Source organism: Vanacampus margaritifer, chromosome 9 (assembly GCF_051991255.1).
Source record: "Vanacampus margaritifer isolate UIUO_Vmar chromosome 9, RoL_Vmar_1.0, whole genome shotgun sequence".
Lineage (NCBI taxonomy): Eukaryota > Metazoa > Chordata > Actinopteri > Syngnathiformes > Syngnathidae > Vanacampus > Vanacampus margaritifer.
The window spans coordinates 10517702-10540708 of record NC_135440.1 but is presented as its reverse complement, the minus strand read 5'-3'; the positions used below and the strand labels follow the sequence as shown (position 1 = coordinate 10540708).

General features: G+C 39.0%; 1 protein-coding gene across 3 annotated transcripts in view; it reads left to right on the top strand.

Moving 5' to 3' along the window:
* Positions 1–23007, top strand: part of dyrk1b (dual-specificity tyrosine-(Y)-phosphorylation regulated kinase 1B) — a 61230-nt gene that overhangs the window by 26200 nt on the left and 12023 nt on the right. For 2 of the 3 annotated variants that reach the window (XM_077575355.1, XM_077575354.1), the window contains exon 2: positions 19416–19582. In XM_077575355.1, the coding sequence (XP_077431481.1) occupies positions 19514–19582 (69 nt within the window). In that variant the 5' untranslated portion in view covers positions 19416–19513. Of the gene's footprint in view, positions 1–19415; positions 19583–20229; positions 20468–23007 lie in introns of those variants that run through there. The other variant, XM_077575356.1, reaches the window with a different exon arrangement.

The window sequence follows — 23007 nt, the reverse complement described above, 5'->3', positions numbered from 1 at the left end:
TAGGAGTTACTAGTTGAGAAAATACGGGAACTCAAAAAAAGTTTTTGTTTGACTTGACATTTAAAGTATTTGTTGGTATTGTGAGAGACAGATGATTTAGTAAAAGCTGGTTAGACTGACTGGTGCATCCAAGGCATGCATAGAAATAATTGTGTGTACAGAATTTGGATTGGTGGTTTGGAGGATGGATGGATGGATCAGGTCTTTTTCTACTTGGATTTCTTTGAACTATCTAATGAATACATATTGTTCAATAGTAATTTACCGGTATGTCTGCTACAGGTCCGCATCAACTTGAGGTCTGTATTTAATGTGTAATTCAGATGTACAGTAGAGTGCCCTCCATAACTATTGGCACATGAGGTTAAGATGTGTTAAAAGCCTTATAATAAAATCCAATTTTATTGCAGAACTAAGCATACTGAAAATTGTAGAGATGGTTCATCAGACAAAGAATCAAGCTCCTCCCATGGTCATCTCAGTTCCCAGATCTCAAACCCAATGGAAACCTACGGCGTGAGCTGAGTAGGAGAGTGCAGAGCACCAGGTAGCCCCCAGGAACCACAAGTGTTGCCTGTTGGCTAAGGCCGTTTGAAAGCGCTATATAAATAAAGATGACTTGACCTGACTTGATTGCGCTCGGCAGCAACGCATTTTAACTGCAGTTGCAGTGTTGCGCCATTATGGAGGCGATATATCAACAGTAGTTCACCGGAAAGACCTAACGCAACAACCGAAGAAGAAACAGCTTTCTTTTCTCTTTTTTTAACTTTAATGTACCGAAGAAGAAACAGATCATGGAGCAACCGTTGCACACGCCCATTTCCTGGTTGTGAGGCAGAGGTGGCGCGTTCCAGCCATCGCCATAGTCATAAAAACACAGCATATACAATAAACATAATAGTGTTTTACAACAACGCTGAACTATATTTACAATTTAACATGTACTAGTGGATGAATTTTTAATGATTGTAGTTAAAAAATGGCTAAAATGAATGGCAACTTTTGTATTCATATAATTTCTCATTATAGTCCCTGATCATAAAATGGCTGCAGGAGGGCGGCCGATAATGGTATAGGTAACCGCCGCGAGTACCGATTCCTTAAAATAAGACTGGTATTGGCACCGATACGATGCCTGGTCTCGGTAGTCACCCAACATGGTCAGGATCATACCACTTCTGTCTCATTTTGAACCAGGAAAAACACTGAGTACCTCACAAAATTGAGTGCATATTTCAGCAACCATTTTATTATGTATTTTGAAGGGACATTACTACATAAATTAAACTTGGATACAACTTTAGAGTAATACAGCGCTAACTGTAGTTCATTGAAAATTGTCAAACTAGCTGGGAAAATAAATACACTATATCTATATCTGTAGTGTACCTGTATGCCTTTTAAACATGTAAAACCACCCGTCGTATTTATCATGTTCATGTGGTTTCTGCTTGAAAGGACCACACAGATTTATTTATTCATTAGCGATGTTAACTCAGGTTTCTTTGGGTACAATTCTGTCATGTTGGCCACTGGGAAAAAAATTATTAGAAAAAATATGCATTGAATCAATATTGATTGAGATATATTGTATTGCTAGCTAGACAATAACTATTGTGTATTCAGAGTTAAGGACAGTAACTGTGCAATCTGTACAGAGACTACACTACACTTAATATCTATAGTATTGTGCCTTGAGAATATATAGTATTAACATTACTCATATTAAAGGGTGTACTCATATTTGTGAGCTTCTGTATGTATACATAGAAAGCATAACCTTACATGCTCGATTTTCAATTTCGTCTGTGTCAATTATAATAGCTTTAAGTTATGCTTTTCGCTGTAATTTTAAGACCGCTGCTGTTTTTAGCTCATATAGCATTTATTTTTGCTTAATTAAATGAGATGCTTTATAAGACTTGTTGCATATTCCACTTTAAATTAGTAAAGCCTGCAATGTGTGAAACACCCAGGACCTCAATGTTTCATTCTATGTTTTCGTACACATTACAGAAGGACAGTCCCGTTTTTGTATTTGTAATCACCAATCCGATTACAGTACAGATGGCTTGCATATACATGTAAACTGCTATAATTTAGCAATATTTACAATGTCATTCAAAACTGAGCATTGTTGTCTTTATAAAACCCCCGCATATTTGTGGTTCTGCATTAGTGGATTTACAACACATGCAGTGGAAGTTTAAAGTATTGGAACTCTTTGGAGTTTTTAACATTTGGTCATAATATGTAGTCTGATTTTCATCTAAAACACAAGACTCCGGCATACCCAGTTTGCACATGTATCTTATTATGTCCTTTTTCTTCAAAGTGAGATATGAATTCACTAGGATGGAATTTTGACTGATAAACTCTCTTGACACTGGTCTCCATTGTAAATCATTCACCTACCGCCGCTACTATCCTGCCAACATGGCTGTGTAAAACAAATGCACACGGGAATAAGTCACATGACGTCTGGAGCTCTATATAAAAGTTGTGATAGTTTATCTCACGATCCTGTTTTAAAGATTAAAGACATGGTCTGAAGTTTTTACGTAAACACAACATTCAAAACTGACGCTCGAGGAAGCAGCCAACCAGGAACGAGCGTGAAAACAGCCCACCAATCAGGAACACACGTTCGCTCAGCCGTATTTGCATATGCAGACTACTATCCTGCCATGCACACAGGGATAAGTCACATGACGTCTGGAGCGCTATATAAAAGTTGTGATAGTTTGTTTATGCCATTGGTAATTTGAAAGTTGTGATAGTTTATGTCACGATCCTGTCACATGTTCATAGTGTCCATCCATACCCATGCAAAATGACTGTATTCTTTAAAGGATTACTGAGGACATAGTGAATATTTTGCTCAAAGTAGCATTTTTCATTCGCACAACTTCATCCAAGTCACTTGTACCATTACAGTCTCATAGCTTAACGTGTCATACTCGTACCTTGATCAAAACTAGAAGACTACATAATTGTTGACATCTTACTAACAACCATATGTAAACGAAACTACATCAGCACATTTTCTTTTTTCCGCCCTCCTTTCGTGGTGGCTTCAAGTAGCAAGTTGGGTTGCCCACTATAAAATATATAAAATATTTTGACACTCATCACCTTAGATATGATGATCATTAATTCATAAATGGACATGTGCATATACAATCTAAGAAATTACTGAGAAAGTGTGATATTGTTTTCACTGATTACACTGTCTGGAGGAAATGCTGAAGTACCTTATCTAAATGTAAAAGGAGAGGCATGTTGCAGAATGTGTAAAAAAACATTCATAACAATTTGGCAGACCTAGTAGGAGGGGCAGTGGTGATCTGGATGGTGAGTCTTGTGACCACAACCTGGGGCGGTATCACTACCCAGTTGTATTAGAATTTTGTCACATTTTCTCCCCATTCTTTTTATTTGTATCAATCAGTTTTACATTATCACATGCTATATCATCTTGTACTGTATGTTTACTGACGTTGATAATTGAAGGCAGGTTGTCTATGATCTTTACTGCTGAGATAGTATGTAAAGTTTGCCTTACCCAGCTTCTCAATGATTTAACAGACACTGCCTCATATATGATTGCTGATCATGTGAAAGGGAGCAACCACAGCATTCCCAAATGCTCTTGTTACACACAGTAACTACGGTATCCTTGTTTACAAAACAAGTTATTTCTCCTTTATGAATAATGAATGAATGAGTCATCATTCATTCACATATTGTTTGAAGTTGGAACCAGTTTTTTTAACCTTTTTTTTTGCAATGAGTAAACACTTAGGGCTCTATTTTCATAGACAGGTGCCTGTGCGCTTGGCGTTAAAACAGGTGCATCATCATTTTCGTGCCTGGGCAAGTCTCGTCTATGTCTCGTGTTTAGGACTGCAGTGCACCTACCAGGGCATTTCAGCGGACGGGGCTGCTGCACCCCCAGTGCATCTGGCAATTTGCTAACAAAAAGTAGACTCGATTTTAGACTCCGTAAAACCAGGACTAACTTGTGTTGTAATGTAATTTTGTTGGATAAGATCGAGGCACAGGCAGCCAGATTCGGCACTCTGCGGATGTGTGGTGGATGTCATTGTATTTCATTGATAAACATGACAACAGCGTGGGACAATTCCTCCCAATCATTGTATGAATCAACTAATTGAACAAATTATTATTATTATCATCTTAAAAAGATTTAATAGTACCCTTTTACCGCACGGCACAACTATTGGGGGCAGGTGCCACACACGGATGCACGGTCTCCAAATGCTCACGTCACATGCGCAGCCGACTATATTCTTAAAGGGAGGTCTTGCAGTTTACCGGTACCTGTGGAAATGCACTTTGCGCATGCCAGTCTTTCACATGGACCCTAACGAGTCAATTTCCGCTTCTGCAATGTCAAGGACTGTGTGCGCTTAGACCCTGATTTTGATGTGAATGAGGCGAGCCACTCCGAATGCATGCATGAAATAAGATTGTTGCTAACCTGAGGACCGTAATTGGCATTGGAGCTATTCATTTAAAAAAAATAGTTGCTAGTGGTTGGAGACTTAATATCACTTAAATATAGTTACAATATGTTTAAGGTGGCAATGCTTAAAACAAGTCTCATTTTTTTGCTTGCTTTGTTGGCACACATGTACATCAAAAATAAAAGCAATGCATACTTGACATTTTATTTTGACTTAATAAAGGCTGCGGATGAGCTGGATGTGGCCCTCGGGCTCTACTTTTACCAGATGTGCTGTAAGTTTTAAGTTCATCCATGTGGTTGGTGGGTCGGGGGGAAAAATGAGCACCACACAACAACCTTGGGAACTCATTTGAGAACCACACCAAAATGATGTTCTCCCATATCGATAGAGGTTTCATGTAAGCATTGTAACAGGTTTCAAGTCTCACCTGATCATCATAGCTTTGTTGATTGTCTCATTTATTCATATTAATTCAATGAGGGTAAGCGGTTCATATAATGGATGGATGGATATTTGAGTGAAAGGTCGAACATTGTTGTCACTGCTCTTTCACTTTGTCTGATCAGCTTCAAGCTTTTCTAAATTACTTTTCGTTTGGCTAGACCTGACGAGTATTGTATGGGCCACATCCGCCCCATACACAGTTTCTGACTGGCCCTTGCAAAGTCTTTAAAAGTCCTTAGATGCATTAGTGGGGTCAAAAATGACCCCAAGTACTGTACTTTTTATAGAATCTCAAAGGTTAACCCTGTGATTGTGTCCGTGACTGTGGCTGTCAGGTATACCCAGTCTCACTACCATAAAGGTCATCTTTACAGTAACAGAACAACATACAGCCATGGGGGGGAAAAAAAGTGTTTACATGTCCTTGCATACCCGGAATATTGATAATCTTCCAGTTTTGAAAGGGTCATTGACAGAATGTTAAATGTAGTCAGTGTCCCATCAGAAACTTTTCATTTAAGTGCCCACCCCTGTAGATAAAGAGAAGTGTGTTTATGTTGAATGCAAATTTGAGTAGCTGGGGTCAAAGGTCATAGATAGCCTTGTGAGGAACACACATTGTCAACCTAAATTGACAAATGATTCAATAGTTTTAAATATACATGTTGCAATACCAGCTACATTGATTAATACAGTATTCTGTATTTATTTGAAGTTGAACTATGTTTCTGACTGTTTGATCATGTTTAATCAGAGCGGTATAAACGTTTCGTGAGATAAACCGTGCAAAATATTAAAATATAGCTCATTATGATGGAATACAGTTCTTTACCTCTGCAAACAAAAGCTGTATTCATAACCATGGTGTTAAATTAAAGCACATCTGACAGTTTCAGTCAAAACTGAGCCTCGTTACTCTTGTAAAGGCAGAATATTTGATACGGCTCTGTACTAAAAGTCATTACATTGTAGAATTGGTCCTAATCTGATTCTGACCTGTGGTTCGTGAATATTGCCACTGTTTATAATGTGAGGTAGATGGAGAGTTATGACACAACAACCACTTATGCTGTTTGTTGCTTTCAAATTCTGCACAACACTCATACAAAAATTGTTATAGATTAAACTCCTTACTGTGTTTATTATACGAATAGAAGTAGTCCAGTGAATCAACAGTGTATCGAGTACCTTTGTCAACACAAAGATGTCTGAACTTTTATCAGATCAGACCGCCATCCCATTCGAGAATGTACTAAAAAAATAATGTGCCGTACAAGGAAATTGCATAATGCTGAATTTGAGTTTTAGAGAACAGCAAAACAGGAACAGCCCAGCAACAGTCAGGTCTGTAAGGTCGTTATAAAAAAAGTCACTTTTAAATTCATACATTAATTACCATTTAATGTGTTATAGCTGTATCGTTGTATCCATACTTCCTTAATTGCATCACAACAGAAAAAATAAATAATTTTATAAATAAATAAAGTCAGAATGTATTTCTGTAAGACTACTGAATGGTTTCATACCAGATCTCTTGTTATCACCCTTTACCGTTTAAAATGTTTGTATATTCAATACTTTTAATGGAGCATTACAGTATATTTCAATAAATCTTATAGCAATGGAAAGCCTCCGTATTTTCTTTTTAAATGTTGCTACATTTGTAGGGGACATGATGGAATAAGCAGTAGCGCTGAATATGTGAGTAACTTGTGCCCATGAAACCAAGTCTTCTCTGTCAATGCCAAACAGCTTATTTTGCTGTTACCATTGAATCTCATTTGGTGTTTGGGAGATTGGTTGATGATTGAAGTTTGAAAAGAAAAAAAAAGACTTATTTACTACAATATAGTCACTTAATAATCAGGAGTCTCAGTAGCATGCAAGGCTCTTGGCTAAGTACAGCTCTTCAATGAAGAGCCTGGCACCACCTCCTCTTTCTGGTCATACACCGCTGTGGGATAGCTTTCCCATTCTTCAACTAGCATTTTGTTGCAAGTTATTGCAGTTGTGTGTGTATTCAGCTTACAACTTATGTATAACAATGCAACAGCAGAACTCTTGTCCTTTTAAAATGTTTCAGCTCCCATAAATATAAAGAAAAGTCTGTCTTATAGGGTGTCCTCTCTCTCCGTTATTGTTCAACATGGCAGTTGTGCCCCATCCAGTTAAATGGTCAACTTTAAGGACTTAAAGTGGGACTAAAGTATTACAGAATCACCTTTTATGCAGTCATTATTTTAATGCTTATCTTGCCAGAGTCAATTCCTGCCTTACTAAGGCAGGGCTTTTCCTATGTAGAAAATTTATAGGCGGCCGCCTCTAGCCTGAGCGACTGATATCGCTCAACACAGCCGCAGCGCTCCAGCTTGGCAGCAACATATTTTACCTGCAGTTGCAGCGTTGGGCCATTATGGAGGCACTATATCAACAGCAGTGCACCGGAAAGACTTGATGCAACAATCGAAGAAGAAACTGCTTTTTAATTTTTATTTTTTACTTTGTTGTACCGAAGAAACAGATCACGGAGCAACCGTGGTGCGCTCCAGCCATCGCCAAAGTTATAAAAACACAGTATATACATTAAACATAATATTGTATTACAACATCGCTGAACAATATTTACAATTTAGTATGTAGGCATACTAGTGGATGACTTTTTAATAATCGTAGTAAAAAAATAAAAATAATTGCGGGTTGCGGCCGACGCACACCCAGCCGTCCACTTAAATCAGCGCTCTAGCAAAGCCCCAGCACGGAGCCTCCGATCGGCCGGCCGATGGTCATGGCTCCAGCTTCGAGTATAGCAGCTTTAAAGACCGCAGGAAGCCTTCAGCTGGCCGGTGAGTGAGGACGACTAGCCGTTGACTCTACGCGGCCAGGAAGGAAAGGAAAGTGTGCTAAATAAAACCCAAACTGCAGTGTAAAGTTACCTATGTTTCCCTGTGGTTTATTTTGTATGGCTATCAGACTCCACTTTTTGGCGATGGGCGAGAGGACTTCCGGCCCTTCCTCCTCTGTGTCCTCTGACTGTATTCGGTCCGTCGAACGAAGCAGCAATGGATAAGATTAAAATGAATTTTATTTTAGTTTGTTCGTTTTTAAATCAAATTTTTTTTCAATATTTTGGTCGTCCGAAATATGCGTCACTTCCGCCGATGTGCGACACTCGTTTAAACCTCACATCAAGCACCTCAAAAGAAACATGATGGATTTTTGTCTCTAATACGATGACAGTTGACTGCACAATCTAGTATACTACACGCAATGGCATCTGCAGAACTTGCATTTTTCGTTTAGTGCGGTTGGATAAGTTTGGATTTGTATTTCTTATATACCATTACAAATAGATACTAGTATTTATTTGAAAGTAAGCATCAACCAAGTGTAAAATGCTTTTTAGTACTTGCAGAAATACAATTCTGTGTGTATGTGTGTGTGTGTGTGTGTGTGTGTGTGTATAAAATGTCAAAATGGGTTGTGACTCCGAGGGATTTATTTTTATTGGGAGGTGTTCCCAAATGGCTCTTTGAGTACATAAGGTTGCCGAACCCTGTCCTAGAGCAACCGAAGTACATATTTTTATGTACTCATTAACTTAACGAAAACAAATGTTAGTTCCAATGTGTCTTTGATGTGATACACCTGCACACATACGAAACATGATGTCATGTGGCATAATCTTTATGTAATATGGTCACGTGTCGGGCTCTAATATGAATGTAATGTGTCTGTGATGTGATGTGATGCGTATGCGCATAAAGCATGACATCAAATGACATGCATGTTTACAAAATACAATGTACAATGCGCAGCGTTTACATAAGTAAATACGGTCATTTCAGATTGACAGAGGGGCGAGCCGTGGAGGAGGTAGAGATATTTTGGGAAAGTGAGACAACGCTCATCATTTCATGGAGACATATACTAAAAATCAGTGGGTTTCCATCCACCTATTTTTATTCGAATTATCAAGAATTTGGAAAACAAAATTGAATGGAAATGGCAGAAATTCATAAAAAAGGCCCAAAATTCACAAAAAAGTTTTTACACTTGGAGGGGGTGGTTTTTGAAGCGTATCAAAAAAAGGAAAGTGCGCATTTTGGCAATGGAAACAGGTTTTGCAAATAAGCGACTACAACAATACTACGTCATACGCACGTTTGTAGTCACAATAAATGGCGGGTGATAAAGTAAGATATGTTTGGGGAGACGAAGAAACACGATTCTTTTAATGATTATTTAAAGAAAAAAAACATTAATGCAATTTTAGATGGCTTCATTAACATCAGCTCTCAATGTAACGACACACTTCACTTACATGCAGGAGAGGAGGGAAGCCAACATGACAAACTACTTTCGTTCAGTCCATCAAAACCAACATTCTGACCTGGAACTCCCCATTGTCCCAAAGTTCCGTCACTACAACGTCATCTCGCGGAGCATATTCGCAAAAGAAGAGCGGATGGAAACGGGCATAAGTCGCATGTCTGTTTTGCGCATTTTCACAAAATTCACATAAAAATGTTGAAACATTTGGATAGAAACCTGACTAATGTTGTACTCAGGTTGATGTGGTCATTCCAACCAGACTCAGCATTTTGACAGACTTTCTGGATTTCTGGGAACACTCATGTTGCTACTCAAAGAAATGGTCACTAAAATAAAGAATGAGATTGTAAAGCATGTCATAAGAATATGATATCACATAAAGTATCTAAACAGACAAAAAGTACTCTTTCAGTACCTGATAAAATAATTTGTACATAACTTGGATATTATGATGTCATTTGAGAAAATGATAGTTTAAATGTAACTTTGGTAGAAAATGTTTTTTGTTTGCTATTTGCAACTCAAAAGTTTTATTAAATCAACTCAGAAAATATTGTTTTCTCCAAACCTCCTCAAAGAAAAGATGTTATATCAAGATGTTATGACATCCATCCATTTTGACACTTAATTCTTCTGAGAATGTAAGAGATCAGATGAGAGCCTGGAGAGACATGGACTATATATTAGCAACTAATTGAGTAAATATTTGTGTAAATGTTCAAACGAATTCATGAATATACGTACATCTCACGTTAATTAATTACAAATGGTCAATGAGAATGTATGTGACAGCAGTGGAATGAAACAAATATAATACAAATATTCCTGATACCTGTTTCTTTACGTTCATTTTGAAAATAACATGCCTGACAATATGAAAATTAGCCCTTTTCATTTTTGATATTGAAAATCATAATCCCAACATTATATTGGCATGCAAATCAAATGAGAAAAATTCAATACAATAAATGTAGAAAAATATAACACTTTTCACTCAAGTGCAACAAATGTAAAACACAGGTTAACAATAGTGCACTAGCCCTGAGTATTTTTTAGAGGTTATACACAAGATACAAAATAAATTGCCTCCTCAGGGATAATGAAGACACTTTGGAATGTTATTTTTTTTCCGGTTATGATGATACATGCCTGCTAACCTTATTGCTACTTTCAAAGTGCATCTTCTTTAATAGCATTACAGATTAGCTGGTTTTGCCATGATACAAATCACCTGAATAATAACGATGACACAAGTGATTGCTGCTTTGCTTGCGTCTGCAGTGAGCTGCTTATGCTACATACAATTAGCATGTACGTACGTGTGTCTGCAATAGTGAGTGGCTGGCTGTAATGATGTTCAGATTTTTATGCTTTTCACATACGATATCTAAAAAAAGTTAGTAAACCACTCACATTTTTGCAGATATTTAATTATATGATTTTATGACACAGCACTGTAGAAATTACACTTTGACACAATACAAAATAGTCAGCATACAGCTTATATCATGGTTTAACGTTATTGTTCCCTTAATAAAAACTCAAAACTCAATGAAACTCAATACAGCCATTAATAGCTAAACCCCTGGCAACAAAGGTGAGTGCACCCTTAAGTGAAAATGTCCAAATTCTCAGCTGTGAATAGGGAGCAGGTGTGTTAAATTTGGTGTTACAACTCTCACACTCTCATACTGGTCACTGAAAGTTCAACATGGTGAGACAAAAGTGAGTACACCTCTAAGTAAAAATTCCCAAAGTCAATAAGGCAATATTTTGTGTGGCCACCATTACTTTCCAGCACTGCCTTAACTCTCCATGGGATGGAGTTCACCAGGGCTTCACAGGTTGCAATGTAGGGGGGATTTACTGTATGTGCTTCTTGAGGAATGCAAATAACAGGTGTTTACATTAGAATAACTAATTAAACAATTATATTAGATGATGTGTACAAGATAAGCTCTTAACTTACAATTAAGTTCAGTTGTATCTTGTGTTATATGAATATGTTAAGCCATGTGCTTATTCAGAAAATGTTTGTTTTACATTTTACATTTTCAGTAGTCTACCTGTGTGAGTCTCAACCACGTGGTGTTAGAGATCACCAGGTGTGCCTCAGGAAATTATCCAATTTCTTTTCATTGGTCTGAAGATTCTGATTTATTTACTACTTGATCGTCTATACCACAAACACATATTGTGACAGACAGCGCAATGAAGTGTTCTTCCACTTGATGTCAGTAGGAAAAGTCGGCCTGTGTACCCATCATTATTTGAGTGTTAATACACTTTTTGTATCATTTTTTTGGTGGTGTGCTTTGAGATTTTTGTAATGCACCTCGTCTCAGTACAGTTTGGGAAACACTGGTCTGCCTGATAATTTAGTTGAATTACCACTTGTTTCTTAAACATCTTCATTTTTGTCAAGACTCGTATTGTAAAATGACCTCTGTAATATGGTGACGCAGTTTGGATGTGATTGAGGTGTAGCCTGAGAATGAGAGGTGAGTTTGCAGAAGCTCCTGACAAACGCTGAGTTTTGTCCTCATGATGTTGAGTAATGTTTGCTTGTGTGTGGATTGTGTTTTTGTACACCCTGACAAATTGTTTTAACTTCCACCATCTAGTACAGTGATTCTCAAAGTGTGATGCTCAGGGCTCTCTGGTGGTACACAAAATAATCTTTGAATATTGTTGCATGCCTATTTATGTTGAGCACATCGTATATCTGAGTTCTGTCATTTCCGATTGTCTGCGAGGTCATAGAAGTAACCACTGAGAAAGGAAACAGATAAGTAGAGTGTACTTTGGAGAGATGTGGGCTGGTGGTCGCAGGGAGTACAGTACTAGTTAAATATTTTGGCGTGATTACGACTGACACTATCATTTGTTTGGAAATTTAAAAAAAATATATAGATAGCTCACTGTTCGTTCTGGTTACTCTGTCCGAGCAAAGGCAGAGCAACAAGGATGACAGCGAGGAGAAAAGAAAAAAAAAGTTTAATCTACCTGTAAATTTGTGAGTGAGTGGCAGTGCTGCTATTATAATTATTTTATAGTAGTTACCATAGCGAATTGGTTATGTATATTGTTTTTTGATACACATAATGTTCTGTTTTGCTGAATGATGATATTTCCGAATGTCTTTGAATGCATCATGTGACTCGCTGAGGGGTCGCAGGGGTTGAAGGTGCGAAGGTGAAGAGGGCATTCGGTTGTGCGTAGTGTGTACTATTTGTCTCAGGCTGCTGTTTACCTATTTTGGCGCCAGCTACCGTGTTTGTGATTCATAATAAGATGTGACATAAACAACGAATGTCTGGTGTCATATCTGGCTGACAAATAGCATAAGCATAGCTTACAGTAATTTGTTTCCGGTTCAGTTTATCGAGTAGTTTTTCTCTCCACAGTCCAGACATTTATTAATTTGCCAACCTTTTTGCTGTGAAAAGTTGGATACAGTCCACTATAACATGATTCCAGCCAGACGTCTATCAAAGTGTACACAATCACTCAAGCACTTTGTAATTCCGTGGTAAAATGTGCTAGCTAGCAGGTAAGGTTAGCTTAGTGCTTAGCATTGGCATGTAGCTTAATTGCTGCTACGGACGCAGAAGAGGAGCTCTTCCTGCTCTAACAGAAGAATAATTTTTTTTGGAATATCGCTAGTCAGTCTGGTGCGCAATGTTTGTTACTGTTACTTTGGCTGCTAAATGCTATCTTGTTTGACAGTTAAACAGATATGAACAATAACACACTCACAACTTCCTCACCATTCTCCACACCGGCGGCCCCTTTTTGGTTGGGTGCTCCCAGACCGCAATGATATTGTCTGACATTGTTTTTATTTCCCCACGGTGTGTTTGTCATACTAAGAGAAGTAACTCCACAACATATAACTTGTGATTAAACTTAATTTGAACAAATTTATTATTTCAGAAGTCTTTATCAAAGTGGTAGCCCTTTGGACTAATCAGTCGCCAAGAAGTAGCTCTCAGCTTCAAAAATGTTGGTGACCCTTGAAAGTGTACATCATAAACATGCAGTTGCGGCGCTTCTCTCCTCACCTGTCAGTCTTTTTTGTTCACTGCTGTGGGAGGCGGGTGTCATACACACTTGTACACACACAACACATGGCAATGAAGCAGAGTGAATTTGCATTCTCTGAGTTATTTTTTCAGATGGCTGTAGTGCAATTACAGAAAGTTGTGTGGCATAATTGGAAATAGCACAGTAGTTGTAATAGTTTTAACACTTTTATTGAAATAACATCTTGATTAAAAACAAGTTCCAAGCACTTTAAAACAAGTTCTCCCCTCGCAGATGAGCTCTTGTCTTGACGCCGCCATTCTAATGGGCCGAAACGACGTCACGACACATTTACGTCAAGATCGAGCATGCACATACCAGATGCAGCTTTGCCATTCCGATTGAACTGCGGTGTCCAAACTCGGTCCTCAAGGGCCGGAATCCTGCAGGTTTTGGATGTTTCCCTGCCCTTTATTTAACTATAGGATACATAAGTATTTTTTGTGATACATATTATTTATATATGATGTGTATTGCTGCTGGTAACGCTGTGAATTTCTCCACTGTGGGGATAAGTAAAGGTGTATCTTACTTACTCTTACTCCAACGCACCTGTTCCAATGAACAGGATCGTTGTCAGGCTTATGCAGCACTTGCTGATGAGCTTCAGGTGTGTCGGAGAAGAGAAATATCCAAAACCTGCAGGACTCTGGTCCCCGACCGAGTTTGGGCACCACCAGACTGGATTTCATGATGCTTGTTTGGCAAAAGGGATAATCCGCTCCTGTGAATCTGAATTACAATCGGATTGATGTGTTTATATAGACCATTTTCATTATTTTTGGCCATTCGGATTACATGGCTCCATGTAAACCCGGCTATTGATAGCGTTACTGTCTTTATAAACTGTTGCGAAACCAGCAGTCCAGGGCAAACATTTTGGGGGCCAGTCGGGCAGCTTATTTGTGGCTATAAGCGAAGTGTGCATTACGTTTGGCATGCGTGAAAAAAAAAAAAAGCGAAGCTACCAAACTAGCTGTCATTTGAATGGCGGAGATTAGAGTGGTGACAGTCTTTGCGTAACTCAAAATTCAAGTTTCAATATGTAGCGGTAGACACCTGTACAATGATGCCAAAGAATTTGGCCTTTCTAAGAAGCTTCATGAAGCACTTCTGATATTATTTTACGCCTCTAGATGGTGCTCTTTCTTTAAAGATAAAAGTTATGTCAATGGAAATTAATTGAATTTCCACAGCATCTTTATACCAAGAATCCCTTCTAGAGGAGTCAAAAAATGTCACAATTGCTTCATGAAGCTTCATTTGTTCATCTCTACTTTCTAGGTGAATGCTGACATTGATTCTGCTCATCTTTCAATATATTCCTTGAAAACTAACAACTGTTAATATCCACAATGTCACGTATCATTGAGTTTTCAGCTTGTAATTGAATGTAGAAACGAGTGATTTTGCATTTAGTCGCGTCTAGCCGCATATCCCCATAGACTTGCATATTAAATTGCTCCATCCTCGGGGCGAGTTAAAAATGACAAAACAAAACATGCAGGTTCCCTTCTATTTAATTTCTGTATCCTAGTAATGTTTATTTGCATCTTCCATTAACAAAGCACAAAACACTCTTCTAAATATGGTAAATGTGGGAGCATCCCCTTTTTTCCTCAGTCCCTGATGACGTTGGCAACCCAACTGCTTGCTACTTGAAGTCAACACAAAATAAGAAAAAAATATTTTGACCATTTGACCATTAACTAAACTTCGTATTAGACTATATCAGTGCACGTATTGATTTGGATGAAATGGCTTGACTAATACTACTCGCGCTGTTCAACGAAATTTCCGCTGTTTTGCTGAATCTTTTTGCCGTCATTTTGCATGGAGATGGGCAGACTTGATGACACCAATCCGTGGCAAGTGGCATAAAAAAACTTTAATAATACCATCTATCGTTTTTCATGATGGTCTCTGGGAAAACATATTGTCCTGAAAAAATGGTTGTACTTTAGTTGAAACAAAACACATAGCGCTTTGTGGACAAACTGGCATTTCAGCATGATGAACTCAAGCAATCAAAGTTCACTAAGCATTGAGTCTTGTTGTGGTACAGGTGTAACCAAAACAAAAGGAACTTGATTAATTGTGGGGTTGGGTTAAGAGACCAGATGATGGCCCCCGCCCGGGAAGCCCCCATGAATAAAAGCTCTTTTTTGTTTGTTTGTTTTAACAAAAACTTAGGCATACTGCGCTCCTGTAGTTGGCCACGATGGTGGTTCTTGGAAAGCCAAGTATCGTTTGGGGTGGTACTTGGTGTAAAACGTTTCAGAACCACTGAGCTAGTACTTTATTGGCTACTTCAAGCATTGATTTCTGACTCTTCTCTCCGTACACATGCAACCCAAAGTGGCTTTCCGATGGTGTCTTAAATAATGCTGCATCGTTGTGCATCATGGTGGAGACAAAACTCTCAGCATAAAATTTCAGAAAAACGAGTTGCTTTTTGAAGTAGGGAAGGAGGGAAGACTGAATTGAGGAATGACCACTTTCATGGATTTTTATAAATAGCAAGAGAGAATGCAGACTTTGAGATGAGGTTTGAGAAAGCAGGAAGGATGATGAAGGAAAGGGGTGGGGCTTGTAGGGTAGGGTTGGTTGGGTTGCTAGGGGAGAGTGTATCAGCCTGCTACTGAGAGCCAGCCTTGCTATTGGAAGCTACATGCATAGCAGGAGAGAGGAGGAAGAGAAGTAGCTAATGAGTGTTGTAGGCTGGTTGCTGAGACAGCACAGAGTTTATTTATAGAGTGCTGGCCGGCCAGCCCTTAGATACCAGCAGCCAATCAGCTGATGGAGAAAGAGAGGGGCCCAACCAATGGCAGCACAAGACGGGGGATGTCAGAGTGAGGAAGTTCTGTGAGTGCTTCTCAGCCTCTTAAAGAGACTGTGCTGATTTCTCAGTACTAGGCAGATATTTCCTCTCTCCAGCAGTGTCATGTCTGTAAGCAGGCCAGGACCCAGAGCACCACAACAATGACTCTCAGTGACAATGATTGGATAATTATTTCTCTGCACTTTCATGCAAACACAGACTGTGAAAACATAGCATGCTGCTCACCACAGCTGAAAGGTTTCATTTTTTTTTTAAATGTACGTTTCTAGTACAGATCACTAATTCATATCTTTGAACCATTTGAAAAAAATGTAGGGTGGTGATGACCGGAAGAAGATGAAGGCATAGAAGTTAGTTAGAAGATGTGAGCTCTGTGAGCATCTAACCTCAACTACAAAAAAATGTTTCATTTTTGCCTCTCTGAAATCAATTTTCCTTTCTAGGGAGACCCGAGTTGTGCTTTTAACACCCGGCAGCTCAGGTTTACAAACTGGCAGTATGCTAGCAGTACACACCACAAGTGACAACTACTTGCCAACACTGTAATACTTTTTGATAAAATGGTCCTTAACTTTTCGATGCATTTGTGTTACGGTGTTTTCTTTGATAATATTGATAGAGAAGATATACAATACAATAATTCCTGCTGCTTCACTAGAACTGTGCATATTCAGATAGTTTTAAAAGTAAAAGAGCACCATTCGTGCATTAACTTGGTTAGTGGCATTTGCAGTACTATCCCTTCTTGCCTCTAGCATGTTGACCTCTTTCGAAGTGTGTGGATTCATTGTATGGTACAACTTAACCTTCTTGGAGGAGAACCAAGGACTTTTAAATTGAGTAGTATATAAGAGACTTACGCAATGAGGATTTTTGGGGTCGATCATCCATTAGCTAGTTAAAAAGAAATGATCACATCCCAGCTAGCTCACCGATCTGATCACAAGATTGAACAATATCTGTCTATTTAAATAACATGTTTACTGCAAAACTTGTATGCTGTTTGTATGTTTAACAATCTTTGCCATATCCCACGGAGGGTGGGGGTAAAAAAGGTGTGATTTGAATATGAGTGAAACATTTATTCATTCACAAATGGGCAGAACTTGATTTTGACTAACAATGTAGATTGTAGCTGCTTTCAAAACATGCAGTAAAATTACTACTACTGTACATACTTTAGTTAATATATTTTCAAAATTATTTCAGTAAAGAAACTCTGGATTTATGACCCCGAGCTGCATGGCAGTATCAAGTGAAGTGGGATGCCAGTGTTGTGTAGAAGTCTTATTAATGGTGGACATGGGGATGCATATATTTTTTGTTTTTGTTCAGTGTACTTCTTGTACACTTGTCTATTTCTTGTATCTACCACTGCTGCTAAAACAATGCAAATTTCACTAATGTCGGACTTACAAAGGTTATTATGCAGTAATATAAATATTATATAACTAAATCTTTTATCATGTTTAGCAATGTTAGCAATCCAGCCTCCGCTACTTACGAGGCATTGTTGTTTGTGCAACAAGCATTCCCGAGTGATGCGCCCGAACAATTCCGGCATTTCTGTCACACTGAGAAGTGCACACAGAAGAGCATACATACTCATATAAATATTAGAGCTGTCAAACTATTATTATTTTTTAATCAGATTAATCACAATTTAGAATTTTGATTAATCACGATTACTCGCTTAATAAAAAAGGCTTTTTATCAAGATTTTTACCCTGCCAAATTTGAAAAGCACCGGTTATGTTAATTCTTTTGACATTTAATGTTATAAGGACGTCTTCCACAGTTTTTTGATCCACTAATTTTCTCATCCTCCTCTTTTTCTAATCAATTAATTACTTGCATAATTTAAAATGAAAAAAAAAAACAATATTTTGACATGAACAAATATTCTAAATGTCATATGCAAACATTTATTAAATGCTTTACTTTAATGCATGTAGTTATGTTTATTGCTCAAACGCAACATGTGCTATCTTAAATATAGCCATCTGCTGGATCATCTATGCCCAAAATTGATAGTGCGATTAATCTGTGTTAATTCATGATTAATCTGTGTTAATTCATGATTAATGCGATCATTTTTTGGTGATTAATTAATCAGTTAATGCTTTAACTTTGACAGCACTAATAAATATGTAATCAACATGCATGACCGCGATTGGATGACCTTCGGCGTGGCACTTCCTGCCAGGGCGCAAGAAAAGCCTTGCGGGCCGCCAGGCTAATGAAGCACCGGGGGGAACCTTGTCGTTAGAGCGTAATGCTAATCTCAAAATATATTGTGACCGATACCTAAGTTGTTGTTTTTTTCTGAACATGAAAAAGTTGTCCTGCCATTGGTGCAGTGCATTCAAGGGCCAATAGGATATCTTAGCTCGGCATGCAGTGAACATGTTACACATCAGTAAATGACGTGCATAAGCAAGACACAAGATGCTGCATCCAAAGTCCTATATTAGCGTCAGAATTAATGGTATCGGCATGTGACCGATACCACTGTTTTAATGCAGTATCGGGCCCTCTGCCGATACCAGTATCGGAACAACACTAGTCTGTACGTAGAGGTTGCCAAACATTAAGGGGAGTTTGTAAGCCAAAATAAACACAAACACAACATAAAGAGCAACATGTTTGCTGTGAAGAGATAAGCATTACGCCTGCTGGCTTGGTGTGGGAATCGATAACTGAACTGTCAATGCCTCTGATACTACTAAGGTTGATTATCAATCCTAAACATTGATACATTTAATGCTTAGTCATTTGAAGCCCTATTTGCAGTATCATACCACAAAGCAAAGAGGTTTAGGTCTTGATTAGCAGATGCACACAAGGACCACATAAGGTGTACGTCAAAACTTTGTTTGGCAGTCATGGATCCTATTGTGTTCATGAAGTTGTTGGCTGTTCGATTTAGTGAGCAACGCTTGGCTCCTCCTCACATCAAAGTATACAACAGCAGACATGTCTCTCTGTATTTTTCGACAACTAATTGGTAATTTGCATGATTCCTACCTGTGCCTTGGCCAAATTTGCCTTTCCTGGATTTTACATGGAATTTTCAACCTCCAAAAAAGTCAATCCTTCCTCTTCCCATTAAACAAAAACCCAGAAATGATATTTTAAGGACAAAGAAGGGTATTGAATGATTAGAATGTTGGGGATTCCCTATTTAATCATGTCTCTTGTCTTACTCTCTTCAGGTGTAAGCAGCTCAGGATGTCCGCCCACCTCCACCTCCTCCTCCTCCTCCTCCTCCTCCTCCTCTACTGCCCAGGGCTTCTCCCTCGCTGAGCCAGCCATGACCAGCCAGCACACACATACACACCCCTCCTTCAGCTCCATCCACTCCATGGCCGAACAGCAGCAGGTATGCAGTGGTTCTGCCAAAAATACATTTGGCAGAGGAACATGGCATTGGGCACTAACACTACCACTGAAAAGTTCAGACACTTTAGCCATGTAGGATCAGATTTTAGACACCTTTCTAACCTTGAATATCAGCTTTCTTCATCTTTTGTTTTCTTACCAGAAAACAATATTGTCATTTTCATTGACAAGGCATTTTGGAGCCTGAAAACATAACTTTTCAAAATAGGTATTCAAGATAGAAGTTTTGGAAAACAAAAATATTTTTTGTTTGCGATTAAAATAGTACATTTGCGAGTATTAACTACAATCCCCACAGTAAATGTGGACGTCACATTCATGGTCATTAGATCTTGTTCACTGTCTGGATATTGGTTGAAAATTGGATTAAAAAAAATAAATCCTACGAAGTTAGAGTCAGAATAGCTGGGATTAGGGCTACACGATATATCGAAAAAAATACCGTGATGATGGCACGTGCAATATGACGTGCGATAAATTCAAACTTTTGTTATGGTACTGTATGCTTCGTTGCAAGCATTGTCGTTTATCCTTGTTCGACCAATCAAATGCGACCTTAAATACGCAACGCCACTCACCTTCCTAGATACTGGTTTCCTATTGGCTGGAGCTGACCACAGGCGTCCTGTTAGCAACTCCGCAGCCGTGGACGGAGGAAAAATAAATAGCAGACGCGGGAGAGGATGAAAGCAATGAACTATTTGTGCCTAAAAAGAATAGCACGTTTGCAATATGGGACTACTTCGGCTTCAGGAGAGATGACTTAGTACTGTGCAAGTGATGTCGAAGAACAGTGGCTACGTCAAAAGGAAACGCAACCAATCTACACAGTCGTCTTCAGAGTCCCAATACTACTAACGTGAAGGCAAGTTGTAAAATAGCAAATCGATAACCATTAATGACAGTTTTGCGAGCGTCACAACTTACGAGAAAACTTCCAAGCGCCACAAAGCTATTGCCGCAGCTTGCTAGAAAGTACCTCAGTCTGTATACCTGCAAGCAGCTCAGCCTCCAAGAGACTTTTTAACGTGCCTCGGGCAATGTAGTCAGCCAGCGTACTTGTTTAAAACCGGCCAAAGTGAACATGCTGATGTTCCTGGCAAAAAACCTTGAATAATTTTGTTAAGGCCGTTCAGTGTTGTTGTTTTTTATGGTCACTGTAACGTTGAAATAGGAAGACTTACATCTTAAGCACTTTGTTTTCAAGAATTATTATTAATATATTTTTTGTATATATTATTAAATTTACCATTCATGCTAAAGCTCTTGGGAATTTTATGGTTGTCACTTACTTACTCATGTTTTTTTTTTTTGGGGTCCTCTCATGTTTATGGTAACAAACAAGTGTTTGCACTTCATAAATTTAGCCTCAATTGCAATGTTTAGATCAGATTACTGTACATAGTGTGTTCATATTCCACACTTAAAGCTTATTTATTTAATTAATAATGAAAGTATAATTTCTTTAGAGACATGTTAAAATCGCAATAATATCGCTATTGCGATAGTCAACACCCATATCACGTATCACATGTTTTTCCAATATCGTGTAGCCCTAGCTGGGATCCTAGTGGTTACTGTGCTTCCTGGGAGAACTTCCAAAACATTTATGACATCTTTGATTGGCTGCTTCACCAGCACAAATATGGACATGCTCTCAACCAGGGAGCGGTTGTCTTTCCACCCTGCCACGCAACCCTTTCACACTGAGGGAGTGCAGTGTGAAAAGGGCTTATTACAGCAGGCTACGCCTGCTATCATCTTGTGGCGGCCGGGGCTCAGGAGGAAGCGCCGGTCATCCAGTAACCAAAAGGTTGTCTGTTCGATCCCCGCTCCCCCGAGTCACGTGTCGTTGCGTCCTTGGGCAAGGCACGCATTGCCTCCTGTGCCACTCACACTGGTGTCTGAAAGGTGCGAATGTTTGGTGGTGGTCGGAAGGGTCAGAGGCGCACACTGGCATCCACGCTTCTGTCGGCCGGCCCTAGGGCAGCTGTGGCTACTTAAGTAGCTTACTGCCACCACAGTGTGAATGTGTGAGCGCACAAATAATGTTTCCATTGTGAAGCATCTTTAAGTGTCCAAAAAAGCGCTATATAAATCGAATCCATTATTATTATTATCTGACGGGAGAAAATATTAAAGGATGCCACTATAAATCTTACCAATATTAACTGCATTGCTTAGCAAAAGGGGGAAATGAAACAGAGCCTGAGACTCCAGGCTAAGCCTTCTTATATTCAAATTCATTAAAACAGTAAAGTAATGTCAGACCTATTTTGTAAATGAATATTAGCAAGTCAACATGGTCAAACATGGAAAGTCCAACATTTGAAAACACCCACTATAAAAGTTGCTTGGATGTAGAAAAGCATGCTATAACTTTGTTTACACAAGATGAAGCTCACTCACTATGTAAGGCCTTGTTCAGACTGCCAGACCAAATCAGATTTTTAGCCCATCCAGATTGAAAGTGGATGGCTCTTTTGTAGTCTGAACAGTCACAAAGCACATGAAACGATTTTTGTGGGACGGATTGAAACCACATACGGGAGGTAGTTTCATATCCAATTTGGACAGGATTCGTCCCAGTCTGATCAGCTCGAAACACTCAGAGCTGATTTGACTGTGACGTCACTATACGCATGCAAGAACCCAAAGCGCCTGCACTGTCGATACATAATTGGTTCGCTGCCTGGCTGGTTCATCGCATGCTGGGCAGTCAAACATCTTGATGGGCCGGCTCCATTGCCCCGTTGGCTCCTCTCATGCTCAACCAGGAATACAGTAACAGGTTACACTACTTGCGCTGAAGCCGTCTTGCTACCCCATCAGTTCTTCACATGCGCAACCGGAAATAGTGAATTAAAGTGCCTGGCCGTAGCCATAGACATATGGATGTTAAAAAAAAAGAAAGAAAAATAAAAGAAAACCGCTTAACGCGCTTGCGATGAACGGGAAGTACGGAGCGGTAAACAGAGTCACAATGAAGTCAAACACTACACGTTCTGGGCGCCGCATCCATTCGACGTCGTTGCTACAGCAACCTGTCAGATGGGTCAGTAATGTGGCTCGTGAGCGTTTTGAGTCGACTGGACGCAATATTCTGTCTTTTGAATCCGGGGTCCGTTGTTTCTGAGTCTGTTGAATCGAGGTTCCACTATACATAGACAAAAGATCCCAGAAAATTACCATTAATTAAAATTTGACGTAATTTTAAGGAAAAATACTACCGGTATATCGGGATATATCATTATCAGGATATAAATGACCTGTTTACCTTCTACCTAAAATGTAGACTGCATGCATAGACCCCATATAAATGCCACCCATTAGCTTCACGTAATGCTCACTGGCTGATGATGACTGCCTCCTTCCTGCTTGTCCTTGTACCAGTATTGATTGAAC